Source organism: Berghia stephanieae, chromosome 8, assembly GCF_034508935.2.
Source record: "Berghia stephanieae isolate SIO BIC M18660-M18661 chromosome 8, UCSD_Bste_1.3, whole genome shotgun sequence".
NCBI lineage: Eukaryota > Metazoa > Mollusca > Gastropoda > Nudibranchia > Aeolidiidae > Berghia > Berghia stephanieae.
Genome location: NC_088367.1, coordinates 19625055 through 19642793, shown reverse-complemented (window position 1 = coordinate 19642793; position 17739 = coordinate 19625055). Strand labels below are relative to the sequence as shown.

Here is a 17739-nt window from a genome sequence, read left to right as displayed (position 1 = left end):
AGGAAATTTAGTATAATTCAAAAAAAAAGAAAAAAAAAGAAAAGAAAACACGCAATCCACCAGGATATGATAGTAAATTGTCTATCAAAAGTGAGTAGTTTTCTTCGTGAGGGTGGGAGTCAACAGACTTTGGCATTTTTTTGAGTGTTTTGGCATTTTTTGAGTCTTCCCCTGGCATTTTGTTGAAAAATAATCTGGCAACCCTGTGCCTTGTTACTACCGGAAGTTGTTATAGTTGCTAGGCGAAAGAGTCAGGTCAGTTATTATTATTTTTTGCAGGTCATTCATGCCTTTCCACTATTTACAAATGATTTTGAAGAGCTTGTTTCCATTCAATGATCTGCATTGATGTCTTTGAATTAATTTCGTGATGTTTATTATTCTGAAATATATAAATTTAGGATTTGTTATACACATCTTCTATGAAGAGTGACCTGAGGAGACGTGAAAACAAGAAGTTAAGTCCGTACTTGTTTCCAGTTTCCGAAATCCAGAACAATCTGGAAGACGTGCGGCCATTCTAACCTCAGAATTGATCTCTAGCATTCCATTATTTCATTCTTTACTACATTCATATTGACAGGTTGGTCTCATTGAGAGTGAATAATTTGACAACTTTTTAATTAATATTTATTTGCTTTGAAATTACTACGGAAGGTGGGAAGATTCGTGATAATAATCTTACGATAATTCACGATAATATTCTCAATGAAAGTAACATGAAGCATCCGTCAAATGAGAAAATGCGTGTAGTAGGGCCTAAGCACGAGTTTAACACTAACGTGATTCCTTAAAATCAAACTCCAAATAGGACCCGACAACATAAAGAGGTGTTTCCTACCCTGAGTTTAATTAAATCCGGCCACCTCGTGTTGCCGTCAAATTATTTTCATTTTTATATTTTGAAAGTGGATGTCTTTAACTTGTATAAACATAACCATTTAAAATTGAATTATCCTTTAAGTGAAAACTCCTTAGAATATATTGCTTCACATTGACTCTTCGGAGGAGAGAAATTCTTAAAAGTTAGAGCTGTGACAACTTTCGTTTTAAAATCGGATCTTGTGATCAGTGACTCTTTTATGGGAATGTCTTTCGAGCACCGAGCTGCTCGATTTAGTCTGCTGCTGTGAATGAACGTAAAAGTCATCCATATCTATGCTGCCATGGCACAAATGAGATTTTTTTAAAAATAATTTTTAACGAGCTTTTATATCCACTAAACGTGCTCAAAGCGCTTTACAAGACATGAGAACGAGACATGACGCCTGTTAGGCGATATAACAATTTTTTCGGACAGAGGCAAAGCTGTTAACGGCCAGATACTCATTTTACACCTGAGTACGGTGAGAGAATGTTAGTAAAGAGCCTTTTCCAAGGAGTCAACTATGTGCCGAGCAAGGCTCGAACCCAGACCTTCCTACCCGAAAGCGAGTGTCATGGACCTGATTGGTTTTTAACCACTACAACGAGACAGAATATAATTGCCCATTGGTAAAGAGTAACCACTGTATTGTAACATTTAAATTCACATACAATGTGTCTATTAATAGACCAAACAGGACCAGAAAAAAATATAAAAAGGCAAACTATCTGAAAATCAGAGAGGAACTGAATAATCAATTTTCGGAGGAAATGCAAGACCATAGTGACATAGATGTGATCGTGATATGGAACACTTTTTATAAAACACTCAGAAAACTAAGAAGACAAATACATGCCTACAAGTAAGCTCAACAGGAAGAGTGATAAGATCCACCTACACAAATAAATTATAAATCTCATAAAAGAGCTTTCAACACCAAGTAGATTGTATGTATGTGGATTATCAAAAGGTCTTCGATTCAGTCCCACACAGAAGACTATTGAATGAATTGATAGCATACAAAGTTGGTGAAGAAATGATTAGTTGGATAGAAATAGAACACTATCTGATTGGAAGGAAAGCATCAAGTAGAAACAAATCAATTATACTCTAGTTGGCTGGAAATAACTTCAGGGATCAGTCATTAGACCAGTTCTCTTTGTCATATTATATAAATAATTTGCCTGAGTTTACCTCTTTGCTGATGACACGAAAATATTCTAAATAATAGGAGAAGAGAATGATAGAAATATGCTGCAAGATGACCTGAGGAAACTAGCCTCTTGGAGTGATACATGGTTACTCAAGTTCCACCCTGGTAAGTGTAAATTCCTGCATGTGGGCAAAATGGAACCAAGAGAAAACAAAACAGTCGCCTGGACTAGGATTGCTAGATTGCGAGAAAAGACTGAGGAAACTGAATTTACCAACTTTGAAATACAGAAGATATAGAGGGGACATGATAGAACCATACAAGATAACAAGTGGTAAATATGACCAAAGCATAACAGAATTTATTAAATGGAGGAAATATTTATCAATAAGAAATACCAGATATACCAGAGGTAACAAAAAGAAATTGGACACACAAAGACCAAGATTGGATGTAAGGACACATAGTTTCACTATGATAATAACCATAATATGAAATAGTATACCAGATTCTGTTGTGAACGCAAAAACCCTAAACACCTTCTATAACAGACTGAACACATTTATTTGGTCTGACCAAAATGTCTTGTACAATTTTTGGTCTGCCCAAAATGTCTTGTACAATTACAAATATATTATAGATTGCAAAACCAGAAGAACATTTGATAACAAAGACGAAGAAATAAAGTCCGGTAAAGAGGACCTGTGATAGAAACAATCCATAAGTATTTATGAATGTTTCCTTGACAGTTTTGAAATATTTGTAATATCTTCTTGTGTTTTGTTAATTTTTTGTTGTTTTTTATTTAGGTGGCATTTAGCACAAAATGCCTTCCATTGAAGTGCTGCCAGATGAGCCAGAAAGCTCCTCTTTTGACATCTCAAATTCTAATGTCAATAAATACACAACTAAGTCTAAGCCAAAGATTATTGAATTGACGCCCCCAGAAGAAACGGAATTAAACATCAAAAGTTCAAAGGAATCTGGTGGACAAAATGAAAATGAGAAACCAAAAGCTCATGATGATGAAAACAATGGACCAGATCAAACTGGTAAGAAATTTGATAATACTTTGAGATGTTACATAATTTAGGAAACTAGGAGGATGGGAAGATGTAAATATAAATTATTTTTACATGGTAGATGCAGATCAGATAGACCTTACACAGTAGATGAAGATCACTGAGACCCATGCTAAACACAATTTCTTCCTCTTTTTCTCCTCGTCAGTAAAATATAGAAACCTTGCGAATTGGAGGACAAAGTTTACATGTATTCTTTTTCACATTTCTTAAAGAGGGGATTAAAGTAAAATTTTTAATCAGCAAGTAACTGGATAAAAACTTACATCAATATATGTTTCCAGAACATATTCTATATCAGCAAAAGGTTAAAATGTTCCCTTCCCATGAAACAAACTATGACCAAAGTAAGTGCTTCATAAAAAAAGAAAACTTTGTTGAAGGTCTTCTCTTAATTTTTAAAACATAGTTTCATCCTGCCTTTGAAATAAATTGCAAGCTGTTATTGAATTCATGGGTATGGCGACATATAAGAATGCACTTCATACTATTACAATAGACAGCAGTTGTCTTTTTAATGCATATTAAGAATTGACTCTGTATAGTTGGGTTTGTTTTTTATATATGCAAAAACAAGATGAAGTTAATGAAATACAGTTAAAACCGGTAATTAGAATGCCGCTTAATCATAACAGCAATGGTGATTTTACTTTTGGCGATCTGATTGAAATGATATGTTTGTGATTTATAGAGGAACATAATTCATGTATCTTAATTCATTTGGCCTATCGTTTTTTGGGTTTTCTAGGCTTTTTTTAGGCATAGGCATGTTTGTAGTTGGGATAGGTTGTTCCAAATATGTAGGCTATTCAAGGAATTGGTTAAAAATCGGAACACTGTTTAATTTGAGAGATTTTTGACTAACCAGGCTTTTCTAAAACTGTAAAATCCTAAAAAGGTTTCAGATAGAAGTTTCCATGTTGTGAAGCAGGTTGCATTTTTTTTTTTAATCAAAGATCTTTTCATTTTATTTTGATGTTTGATATTTCTCTTTTTTCTAGTATCAGGCTTTCTCTCTTTTTTTTTTTTAAATTTCATTCTTTTCTCTAAGCTTTATTTTTCAGGAAATGCACATGTTTAGTGATAATCACAAGTTGAGTCAGTTGATTTATTTATTGAAGAGATTTTAAAAGGAGAAGAAAAAAAAAATTCCTGATGAGAATTTTGATAATTGTGATGATTTCTCCTAAAAGATGCAAACAGAAAGGACACCAAAGACACACAAGACAATGGCACCACCAAAAGAGATGAGGAGTCTGCCAATAAAAAGGACAAATACCCAAGGTATGTGTAAACGTTCAGTACAAAAAAAAAAAGATGCAATATTAGTTAATATGATTGATGTTTGCATATTGAAGCACATATACAATTTTCATGCTCATATTCACCTACTAGAACACATACAAACATAAACACACACGCACATGCAAACGCGAACACACACATATGCACACACACACACACACACACACACACACACATATATATATATATATATATATATATATATATATATATATATATATATATATATATATATATATATATATATATATATATATATATATATATATATACTCATTCACATATACATATTCTCACGAAATAACAAATTTCGTCTTATACAATTTTTAATTTTATGAAAACCCTTACCTCAAAATGAGTTATAATAGCAGTAATTCTTAACAGCCGTAAGACCAACAAGACTGTAGTTTATCTCAGTTTATGTAGCACCAAAGGGACCGTTGCAAATTGTCTCTTTGAAAAGACCATTAGTCTGTCAAAAAGTACTTTCAACCAGATCTAAGAAACTCAACTATTTAATCTCTGCTAGTTGGATAGAGGGGCCAGAAAATAACTCTTGACTCCACCCAGATTCAAAATAGGTCATTTGTAAGTGATCTACCAAATTGAACCAACAGGACTGCCAATCAATCATGGCAAACAGTTTTGTTTTAATGTTAGTACATATGAATGACACAAAGGATTATTGAATTTCTCCTTTTTCATTATTATTATTTTTAAAAGTTATTACACAACTCAGTTAAATTTGAGATAATATGCTCAATTCCTTTGTATTTTGCAATGTTTTGTATTGTCAAAGTTTTTGCCAACATTTTATCTGTTCCGAATTCAACAGTATCCTTACCAAAGAATTCCTGAGGCAGCACTGCAAACAAATGAAACTGTATATTACTCCTGAGCTCAATGACGTTCTTTACCTACACTACAAAGGTATTTAGGAGTTAGATTTAAAACAACAAGCTTATATTTTGTTTGCTTTTTTATTACGAACATATCCTTTAAAGTTACTGTTAAATTGCTTATTACTTATTGTTAAATTGTTACCGTGCTTTAATAGGCACTTAGATAACCACGCCTCTCGGACAGTCGTCATAATGTAAGCAATGGCAGTGATTGGTTGACATAGCAAACTACACAATATTTACTATCGATGGCATGTGTCTTCGAACAAACACATAAAACTATGTGTAATTTCAAATGTTATAATCTGATCGAGAAAACCATGTGATAACTAGTCACCCATCTGGCGGTTTAAAAACAATAACAATGATCAGAGAGAGGTCTTATTCATTAAAGTTATTGTTTATAAACAACCAACTATGTTTGTCAGAGCACGTGTGAAGGTGTGTCACTATTTCCATGTTTTGATTGGTCAAAAATCTACTGGTTAATTGCATGTGAATTTCAGGCAACACTTTCAGTGGCCAGATGGGTGACAAATAATTTAAAATATGCAAATAGTAGGTTTGATGTGTATTCTCGGTATCAAATAGTTGATACCTATGACAATTCTGGACCGTGATTGAGTTCCTAGGCAGAGACTGTCATGGATTCTATGATAGTGCTTGAAAATGGAATATGTCCTGCATGAGGCCAATAAGGGGAATAAATGTAGCACTAAAATTTAATATTTAGTAAACCATGGAAAATGATCGCATAAATGTCGTTATTCTGTTAACATTTATACTATAAGTGTGGTTCGTCTCCTATGCTGAGTCTTGACACAACTATTATTAATATTACTATTATTATCATTATTATTATCATCATCATCATCATCATCATCATCATCATCATCATCATCATCATCATCATCATATCATTATCATCGTTATCATCAATGTTACAATGACAATTTTGCCTATATTGATAATTACTATCACGATAATGATAACAACAATGTTTTAGTGAACTATCAACATTATATTGATTATCCATTTTCCATCTATATTTTCCACAGGAATTTATCACATTGAGAACCTGGAAGCGTACACAGGGTTGAAGTGTTTGTGGCTAGAATGTAATGGTATAAGTAAGATCCAGAATCTCAATGAGCAAAAGGAGCTTAGATGCTTGTATTTGCACCAGAACATAATCAGCAAAATAGAAAACCTAGAGGCTCTGCAGAAGTTGGACAACTTGAATTTGTCACATAACAGTATAAGAACGATTGAAAACTTGTGTAAGTTTGAATCTAATTTTGGTTCATTTAGAAAATGCAGTCGTTATTTTTTTCTTTTTAGATGTTTTAAAAAGTTCTTATAATATCACGATAAAGCTGTGATGATAATTTATCCCAAGTTTGTTTTTGTTTGGGGGTTTTTGGGTTTTTTTTATTTTTGGTTTTTTGTTTTGTTTTTTTGTTGTTTTTTTTTTTGTTTTTTTGTTGTTTTTTTTTTTTTTTTTGGGGGGGGGGGGGGGGGGTAATTTTTTTGCCTTGTTTTAATTGTTAAAGGGACAATAACGAAATCTTGCTTTAAGTAGGATGCTGGTTTATTTCTAATTTCTTTCAATTGGATCTGCTTTATTCCTTTTTGTTTGATTGATAAACACTTTGTTTTAATATATTATATATATATATATATATATATATATATATATATATATATATATATGTGTGTGTGTATGTGTGTGTGTGTGAATGTGTGTATATTATATAGCCAACTTTCACAAATTAGGCTATTTATGTCAGTAGGGTAACTCCAGCGGTCCTATTTATAACACCAATTGTCAGAAATCAGGACATAAGATACTTATTTGATAATTGTATGTGCTATTGGATCAATAGCAACAAATTATTTAATTTGTTAGTATGTTTATCCCTATGTGTGTGTGTGTGTGTGTGTGAGAGAGAGAGAGAGAGAGAGAGAGAGAGAGAGAGAGAGAGAGAGAGAGAGAGTGAGAGAGAGAGAAAAAGGGGGGGGGGGGTGAGAGGGAACTATAATGAATTTGTTCACTCTCCTTTTTTCCTGTTTCATAGCTAACATCATCATGTTGGTGACCAGTGCTGTATTTTGTTGAATGCTCTCAATATTGCTCTAAACCCCTTTGCTGACAGTTGATGCCTTTACTATTTCACTACTGAGAAAACGTTTTCAATTTTCTGTGGTGTTTTGGACAGATTCTGGATAAAACTTTAACTTGATTTGTAGTGATCTCGTCTTCAAAGGCCATCATAATATGATAGAAAGAAGGGGAGGGTTGATGACCGCTGGTAATCAACAGCAGTGTGGATCTTTTAAGACTTATTGCATGAAATAATTTAATTTTTACTGATATGATGCATTTGATTTTAATTCTATTTCCTAGCATGTTTACCCATCCTCAATACTTTGAACATCTCACACAACAAGCTTCGGACAAAGGAAGATATCCAGCACCTATCAGAATGCCCCTCACTTTCCATACTAGACTTGTCTCACAATAAGATTGATGATGTTGGAGTTGTGGATGTCTTCATGAATATGAAAAATCTGGTATATTTATAACAATTATTATCATAATATTTGAATATCCTTTTAATTTTTTCAATGGCCCTAGGAGTTGAAATTCTTCCCAGTTTCTGCAGTGTTGAAGAGACAGTCACAGTTGCATGCTACCCTTTTGTACATTTAATCTATTGTAAAATACATTACATCAGACATCACATTTAACACACTGGCGACCTGATCACTGCAGAGTGAAACAGGGGTCAGAGAAATTATTTTCTTATTTTATGTTTAGTCATCTTTTAAGTTGTAAATATTTTTGTAAATCAACAAACCATTTTAAATTAGATTTTATTCTGCAATTCTTTTCAAAATTTAACACACTATCTCACATGTGAATTTCATATCTTTAACTTTCAGCGTGTTCTAACCATGACAGGGAATCCAGTCAATCAAGACATAAAATACTACAGGAAGACACTCACAGTAAAACTGGTAGAGGATTCAAAATTCTTTATATAAGTTACATTCTTTACTTCCAAACAAGACGTGATTAATACACTACTAGACAAATCAGAAAGAAAAGAAAAAAAAATAAATATCCTCAAAAAATCCTTAAACTTTACTCAGTTTGTGGCACTGCACTGCGGTTGGCGCCTGGGTTATTCCAGTCTCCCTTGGAATAAACCCTATAGACAAATTTTCCCAATGGCATCAATAAAGGGAATTTTATTATTACTATTATTTTTTTTAAATATATAATTAACTTTGCCTGCATGATTGAAGTTTTATTTTACTCTTGACATATCTAGAGAGAACTGACAGAAAGGCAACTAAGGGTTCATTAAACCCCAAGTAACATGCATGTCGCTGCTTTCTTATGAATAAGGACAATGTTACAATAATTGGCCATTTCCAATTGTAGGCACGTTTAAAAGAAAATCCGTTCAGGTGACAAAGAAAACACACATTTTACTAGATTATTCCACGTAGATAAGTCAAGATTTTGAAAGCATAGCAGTATATTTGGTGACTAGCTAAATATGGTCTGACATGAAATGAATGAGTTTTTATTCATTGACATTTACAGAAAAACCTTCAATATTTAGACGACAGACCTGTGTTTCCAAAGGACAGGGCCTGCGCCGAAGCATGGTGGGTTCGATTCATCATCATCATCATCATCGTCATCATCATCATCATCATCATCATCATCATCATCATCATCATTATCATCATTATCGTCATCATCACATCAGCACTATCATTACCACCACAACTAGCACTTATTCCATCATCACTTCCAGCTTTTGTTTCCTTCCTTATCAATATCACCATCATGAAGAGCGTTTATTCATCGATTAACCAATCACAATCTTTCATTCAGGGCTGCTGGAGGATTGGAAGCAGAGAAAGCCGAAAGAGACAGATGGGCTACCAGGGAAAGAATGAAGATACAAGAAAGTGTTGATTGTAAGTTTCTGAATGTCTTTCTGTTTATATCATTATTTTGTTGATTTTCTTAATAATAACTGGGATGAATTCCTCCCAATGTACTCACTTGGACAAAAGGCGAATAATATTGACATTGTTTATCAGTTTGGTAGAAATGTCTGGGCAACAATAGTACTTGAAATTGATGATTTTTATTCTTTTTGTTTTAAAAATTTGATCTCTATATATTAAAAGATGTTAGCTATTTTCCCACAAATAAATAAATTCCATCTTATTTCTTTGTATTATTCTTAAGTCGCAATAATGATGTAGACACAAAACCTCACAAAATAAATCAAATATTTTGTTTTAGTCATTTAATTTGCTAGCTCAGTTAACAGGCAAAGCTGTATGTGAATCAAGTCAGGCAAAACTGTATACGAATGAAGTCAGGCAAAGCTGTATATGAATGAAGTCAATGAATGTAACATTGATAATGCTGTAGAATAAAAAAGAACTATCCCCTATATAATCAGAATTCCATGCACAGCCTAATATATTGCGATAAAAAATTTTTTAAAAAGATATTTATTATCATGAACTTTTTCTTCAACCTGTGTAATATGCTCAGCGCAAATCAATCATCAAGAGGCAGGAGTCGGGCCTTATAAATGTTCCTCATCATATAGTAGGACAATATTGAAATACTTCTTATTTTTTCTCTCGCTCTCTCTCGCTCTCTTTGTATCAGCCTTGTTGTCAATGCGGAAAGAATCCATGGCCAAACGCATAGAAAAGGAACTAAATGAAAAGAATGCAGCAGATGGAAAAATGGACAAAGTTGAGGTAGATGTTGAATCTGTTGACTGGTTGTACGGAACATACAAACTCCAGGGGGAAGACACAGTCTATCAGGGTAAAATGGACGGAATCATTGAAGATGAAAATATCAAGAAAGACAGCTCTCAGAAAGAAGGTAGGTCCAAACTTCTCTTTTTATATTAAAAAAAACAAACAAACATTTATTGCAGCTCTGTCATTATAGTTTAAAACTTTATCTATTTTTCATCTTTTTTTTAAATAGAAAAAGTATATATATATTTACACCCAGTAGCCAAATGGAAACATTACATGATGGATAATTTAAGAAGTCGATGGAATAAAATATAGATTTCCAATAACTTAAAAAAGATACCGAAATCATGAAGGCAGTTTATTCGCCTGTTGGGAATAAGTTATTGCAGATAACTACTTAATTTGCATCATATTTGTGTATCAGTATCATCATGATATCTACATTTTTCATACATCTGACTAAAGAAAAATCCTATTTTATTCATTCGTCATATTATTATGGTTTTGATAAAACATTGCACAAATTTTGTTTTAATTGCCCATACATATTTTTATCATATACCAGCTAAGATCTAAGCTATATTGTGACATCAAGTACAATTTTTTTTTAAATTATCAATCCGGTATAGATTAAGATCACTTGGTATGAATTGCCATATCTCATGTAGATTGATAAATTCATCACATTCAATTTCTCTTTTATCTCTCTCTCTCTCTCTCTCTCTCTCTCTCTCTCTCTCTCTCTCTCTCTCTCTCTCTCTCTCTCTCTCTCTCTCTCTCTCTCTCTCTATCTATCTATCTATCTATCTATCTGTCTATCTCTCTCTCTCTCTCTCTCTCTCTCTCTCTCTCTCTCTCTATCTATCTGTCTATCTCTCTCTATCTATCTGTCTATCTCTAACTCTCTCTCTCTCTCTCTCTCTCTCTCTCTCTCTCTCTCTCTTTCTCTCTCTCTCTCTCTTTTTTCCTTGTTTGCTTGATTCTTTTTCTTCTGAATCGGTAATTAATTTGTGATGAATTACATTCAGAAATTTATTTCTTTTACCTTTTTATACTTTTGTACAGAAACCCATGGTGGTAAAACACCAGCGAAAGCAGACAAAGCTACAGAAGAACTTGAAATGATCAAACCAGGTGCTAACAATAATGAGCCACAGAATGGAATATTCTCAAACCATGAAGAGAAAAGTACTAGAATGAAAATCACAGCAATGGATGAGGAAGGTGGGTTTGGTTGATAATGCTATGTTCTAGTTGGGGTAGGGTAGGGGGTAGAAAAATAAGAAGGAATAAGGCTTTGTGGTTTAAATGTTTTGTCTCATCAATTCATGGTGTGTAATATATTTAACACTATAGAGGTGTGCATCAAAAAGGCATTTCAGAGAGAGAGAGAAACGAACCGATTTTTCAGCCCATATTTACGTCAGATTATTTTCATATTTTGAAATAGAACATTTTTTTATAAGTAAATCCATTCCAAATTAAATAAAAATCTTATTTTGCTTTTTTATTTTTTACACTTTCAGACGAGAAACAGGACGATGAGGAGGAATTTGAGGTAATTCTAAATTTAGGGGGTAAAAACATATTTGTTCTTAATAATATTTTTTTGATCATTCGATTATCACATTTATAATTACATTGAGATTTTTTTTACAATGTCAGTTACCTATTTCTTTGAATAATTATTAAGAGTGAAGTGTATCTGTAGCAATTGGCTCAACTTCACGCTCAAATTCATGAGCTGCAAATGGCATTGTATGCTTATTACCAAATATTGTGCAACAAATCAATTGAATTACAAAATTCTCAATTCACATGTCATTCTGGTTTCATGTGTGAGAGCATTAATATGTTTGTTGTCAGGTACTAGGCCCGTTTTTATAAACGTGGACTAGCGCTTAGTCAAGGACTTGAAAAAATCGGATTTCATGTGAGCTGATTAAGCAAGTCCCAGACTAAATTCATGACACCTTTGGACTAAGTTTGGCCAAGTTTTAGTCATTTGCTGAGGCCAGACTTCAAGCTTATTCTGAGACTAGTACTAGGATACATCATAGCGTCAACAAGATAGCAGCTATTTTTATATTGAGAGAGCTTTAATTCGAAAGAAAAATACATTGGTTACGAATGACAGAGGCAAAAAGTGATCTGTTGCTATTGACACTGGCTTAAAAAAAACTATGAGATAAGAGAAGATCGACAAAAGTACACATTTTTGTGAGTAAAAACTTTTTAAAAACTGAATCTAATCGGATAGCGAGCTGCGAGTGAATGGAGACTCGAAAGTGAAGGGTTCGTGTCAAAGAATAACCCAAAAAAAAAATAATTTTAAAGTATAGTGGAGACTAAAGTTATTCAACAAGTCTGATGTAAAATTCATTGTATCAAAATGAAATTTCTTTGTGTTCGTAATTGGATTTTTATGTAACCTTTTAACAGTCATTTAATTAAAAATCTCTTATATAATTTCACCAGGACCTCCCTGATCTAGAGGACGTAGATGATGATGAGAGCATAGAAGAAAAACACGCTGCTGGCGCTGATGCAGATAAAGTAAGTAATGTGCTTAATGTTTTAAAATGTTCTTCTTTAGCCTCTTAGACGTCTTTAGTGTCTCATTCACTGTGTTTTGTTGACAAAGGGGAAACCCAAAACGTTTACATCATCTGTCAACGTAAATTGAACTGAAGCTTATATTCCATTGTATTTTTGTTAATTATTTCTTCAAGCTTCAAGCAGCAACATTTGCATTCTACATATTTGGGGAAAACACGTTTTGCACATACGTCAAATTTTACAAAAGTTTTCATATTTTAAAAACAAGCTAAAGAATGAAAATCCAGTCACTACTCATCTCAGGTATTTTAACCAGAAGGGCCTGCATTGGCAATAGTCTGGTCTCTTCATTTTGGTGTTCTGTGTTACCCTTTGGTCCACTAATTAGTTTAGCAGCATATAGCTATTTAATGTTGCGTCATTAATATTTTTTAATGGAAACAATTTGTGTAAATTGCACTCTCACTCAGTTGTTTCCTTTAATTATCTCATCGTTGGCTAGTGATCCGATGTACTCTAAAACAGTTGCTTACTATTAAAGCTCGCGAATTGCTGTGATAGTTTCTTTTTATTTTAAATTGAAAGAAGGATTCAAGTTTACATCTATTGGATGTCATTGGTTTGTTTCAACATTTGCCAAAGTGTTTGAAAAAGAGGATAAAAGATTAAATGATACTTCCTATACTTCAACAAACTTTGTTACACACATTGAGCACGCTTTATGAAAAATAACTAATAACTCAACAAAATTTGATAATTGTTTTATAATTAAAAAACAGATCTCATGTACTTAACTTGCTCTTGAAATCATAAAGGTTTTATCATTGGAATAAGATTCATTGTTAACATATAACATATAACATATGGTATAGGGCAAAATAGGATAAAATCCCTTGAGTGCCCTTGATATTAAATTGATTGAAAGATTACAATAATGATACACATGGTAAAGATAGTATATCAACTTAAATGTACTCATGTATGTGTGATGTACAAACATATATCTTTAATTGACATGCAAAGCGCGTGCACACACACACACACACACACACACACACACACACACACACACATACACTCATACATCCATACATATAGAAGATAACCATAATAAGGTAACAATGCATGATATTTACATACAAGATTGAAAGGCGTGTCAACAGATTTTAATCAGGAGACTGAATTGAAAAAGTAAACCATTCGCTCAGCAATTTAGTACACATTGTGAACTTTCAATTTGTTTACCAGAATAATCTGGACCTGAAAACATTTCATCACAAATAAAAACTAATTCGTTTGATTGATTGATTTGATTGATTATTCTTTTTTCAAATTTATTTATTTATTTATCTATTAATTCGTTTATTTCTTTATTCGTTTATTTATTTTAGCCTTTCAGACCAATGATCGAGATCCTCAATGATGATGATGATGAAGGCAATGAAGCAGACGATGAAGGAATCACAGACGTGGACTCTGGCCTGTCATCTCGATCCACGACATCTTCCAAATTATTGATTGAGGACATTACATTGTCTGTCTCAGATGAAAACGAAGGGAAAAGTAAAAGCCTTATTGAAGACACCACTGACAATGATGATGAGAATAAAGAGCAAGAAGAAACAAAAAAGACGAGTAATGTTGCAGATTTGTCAGAAGAAATGCTATCCTCTCTTGGGGCAATTGCGGATTCTAAAATATATAAGGAGGGTGTGATTGACTTTTCTGCTCAGCAGAGCAATCAGAAAATCAATGATGACGATGATGATGATGGAGAGAGACACTTTGATGATGAGCTTGAAGGACTTGACTAGCTTTTACATTATGGTATATGTTTACTTCATAAGATTTGAAAATATAATGTTTGAAAGCAAATCATAACCATTTGATTAAACCTGTGGACCATATATGTTTTAGACAAAAATTAATACGAGATAAAAAAAAAACAAACCTAATAACAAGGAATATTTCAAGATCAAACACTTTTTCATCTAACAATAAAAATGGTACTAAGTCTAACTCAATAATGCTGTACACCAACCTTTTACTTGTAAGATGGCTCCAAACATTTTTTTGTAAAGTTTTTAAAAGTTTTTAAAAGTTTGTTGGACATTTTCTGGGCAAAATTCAAATAATTGTGCATTTCATTGCACAGAAGAATAACATGTATAGACTGGACTGATAAGAGCTGAAGTCACAGAGCATTGTTACAAAACGTAGTAGGGTTCGAGGCCAAAATGGCCCCTTTTTTTTAAACGTTTTTCGCTCCCTCTCTTTTGATGTTATTTTCTTGCTAATCAATATTTTTACATACGCCAACTTCAAGTTAATAGTAGATTTATATTCAAGTCAAATGATGCCAAAATTTTGCACAACTGAATGCAATTTCAGCAGGTCTTTATTTCCACACATCAATTGACCTAAATCTAAGCAGGAAACAGAATGGAACAGTAAAAGTTAATGTGTTCAATTGAAGAAATTTTTTAAAATCCTAATTTAATTCTGTTATTGTTGTAGTTGCAAACAACAGTTGTCTACAGATGGTAATTGTTGCTATTTATTGCTTTGTATTTGGTCTCAAATTGTGACAAGCATATATTATAATTTTAACTATGCAAAGCTTATCCCAGTTGTAAAAAGAATTATGTTTGCATATAAAACTTGTGAGAATGAATGTGTGCGTGTCTGGGGATGTGTGCATTTGTGTGTGTATGTTTTGTGTTATCTTGAATAAAAGAGAAAAAAATATATATTTAAGCTTATGAGTAAAGACTTTGCATTCAAACTAAGTAATTAAAGTTTTATTCAATTTCAATCTTTTCTTTTAATATTTTTTTTATTACTGATGACTGTTTTGAAATTGCTTTTAAACTATGGTACTTATAAAAATCTTGAGTAGAAAAATGCGACTGTGTGGTCTTTTGAATAGCAATCGGCTCATGACTGTAGGTCAAGGTTTTGAAGTGTAATACACAAAGTTGCACATTTGTCACAATACTCGGGTGTAAAGCGAGTAGGCTACCTAGTCATTTACAGTGTGTTTTCAAGTGTCATGATTCATCCTACATTTGAAGCATTGCCATTGGATTAAAATTCCGTGTAAAGCTCTTACAGCACATCTAATCTAGTGGATATCGCGCAAATAAAAGCTCACATTACCTTAAGTTGATATCTATTTAAATATTTTTGCACACTCTTGTAATAATACAAGTTACGGTGAATACTAAGCTACTTAACCCAATAAACGTTTAAAAGGTTTTGCATAAAATTGATGATAGCAGTAACAGCTTCATTACAAAAATGAAAAATACTTACAAAGGAACATTTCAGGTTCAAAATCTTCTTCAACCAACAAAAAAAAAGAACAAGAAAGAAAAGAAAAGACAGCCAATCGAAGTATAATATATGTATTATAATGCTGTTTTTATAGTTTTTGTTATTGGTTTATGTTTATGGGTTGGGCCGGCCTGAAACGATCTTTAGTATGTTATATTCACTTTTGGACAATCCTAAGCTAATTCTAGTCAGGTTCTAACATACAAGAGATGCATAATTAGATGACATAATTATTAATTTGGCCTTTCCCTTGAGTGTCTGTTTGGGTGCCATATTGCTATTTGCCGCATGTACTGAAAAAGAATTCTGCACTTTACCTCTGGAGAAATACTTGTAAATTTTCCTCATTGTGACAAATTTGCATGTTAATCCAATTGTTATCAGTTTTTATGAATGTAGAAATCACAACAGCAAGCTACGCCTCTGGCTTTCAACAATTAATTGTAACAATTATTTATGTCAAGTGTGTGCAAAGTATACAATTTGCGTTGTCATTTTGAACTCAGGGTGGCAATGTTGGTGAGTAGTGCACATGGACCTTGTGAAAAGTAAATCCCTGGTCAAGCCTGTGGCGATTTCTGTGATCGTAATCACAAAAGAATTCACTCCGCATAATATTGCTAATGTAAAACATCAAAATGTTCACTCATCCCAGACCCTTCGTTTTTTACATACCATAAGGAAGAAAAATCCCAAAGTACGGTAGTATAACCGATGCAAATAAATCTGCTTAAAGTCACTAACAATTCTAATGTTCGAGCTGATTATCATTAAAATTCATCAGAAGGTTGTGAAGATATCCACTTCAACTCGGGAGCACGGGATGTGGAACGGAATACACTCCAGCACAGTTTCCTCAAACTCCTCCAGACCTCATTAAAATTCATCAGAAGGTTGTGAAGATATCCACTTCAACTCGGGAGCATGGGATGTGGAACGGAATACACTCCAGCACAGTTTCCTCAAACTCCTCCAGACATGCAAAAACGTTTGAGGAAATCGCAGTTCGAGGAAACCGTGCCTTGCCATGACGACTTGATGGAGAGGGGAGCAGTGTGGCTCAACAGTTTGGGCTTTGCAATGCACCCAAAAAATACCTAGTTCAAATATAATGTGGCCTTCAGCAAGATACCTCTCCCTAGCACAATTTTCCATGTTGCACTGCAGCTGACACCAGGGTTATTTCAGTATTCCCTTGGAGTAGACCTTACGACAAATTTCCACTGGAGAATGAATAAAAGAAACTTTATTGTTTATTTACTTTATTGATATGTTGAGGGAAATAACTGAATACATGACATGTTACAAGCTGTTGGTGTTGATATGTTGAAGGAAATAACTTTGTACATGACATGTTACAAGCTTGTTGGTGTTGATATGTTGAAGGAAATAACTGAATGCATGACATGTTACAAGCTGTTGGTCTTGATATGTTGAAGGAAATAACTTTATACATGACATGTTACAAGCTATTGGTGTGTGTGAAGGGGGGTTGTCATTTTACAACATTCATTTACCGTCAGGGCCAACCATTTGCAAATCATGGCGCATGGATTGAAATTAGAACGAATGGCGAAGTGATAAGAATAGAGAGGTGTCAGTTATGCGAAATGGCGATGGAGTATGTGAGTGTCTGTGTGTGTGAGACACACCTGCAGTGTAGATAAAAACACACGATGAACATTTACGTAACTGTCAATGTCACAGTAAATTATCAGTGGT

At 33.3% G+C, this 17739-nt stretch overlaps 1 protein-coding gene across 2 annotated transcripts; it reads left to right on the top strand.

Moving 5' to 3' along the window:
• The first annotated feature begins 212 nt into the window (after positions 1 to 212).
• Positions 213 to 15496, top strand: LOC144978316 (uncharacterized). 2 transcript variants are annotated; one of them, XM_078924189.1, is made up of 14 exons: positions 213 to 255; positions 2828 to 3070; positions 4294 to 4384; positions 5241 to 5335; positions 6366 to 6587; positions 7715 to 7881; positions 8254 to 8328; positions 8924 to 8988; positions 9221 to 9306; positions 10019 to 10243; positions 11188 to 11346; positions 11649 to 11680; positions 12601 to 12678; positions 14073 to 15496. In XM_078924189.1, the coding sequence occupies exons 2-14, from the start codon at positions 2845 to 2847 to the stop codon at positions 14493 to 14495; spliced, it is 1944 nt and encodes a 647-aa protein (XP_078780315.1). In that variant the 5' UTR covers positions 213 to 255; positions 2828 to 2844; the 3' UTR covers positions 14496 to 15496. The 2 variants fall into 2 exon arrangements, with proteins under 2 accessions (XP_078780315.1, XP_078780313.1); XM_078924187.1 differs by having other exon boundaries at positions 249 to 583.
• Positions 15497 to 17739: the final 2243 nt, after the last annotated feature.

What these genes read in the sequence shown, in the direction of transcription:
- LOC144978316 (XM_078924189.1), top strand. Translation starts at nt 2,845, where the DNA reads ATGCCTTCCATTGAAGTGCTGCCAGATGAGCCAGAAAGCTCCTCTTTT. An exon ending in AAAAAGGACAAATACCCAAG is followed by an intron (nt 4,385 to 5,240) that starts GTATGTGTAAAC and finishes CGAATTCAACAG; the next exon opens with TATCCTTACCAAAGAATTCC. An exon ending in ACGATGAGGAGGAATTTGAG is followed by an intron (nt 11,681 to 12,600) that starts GTAATTCTAAAT and finishes TAATTTCACCAG; the next exon opens with GACCTCCCTGATCTAGAGGA.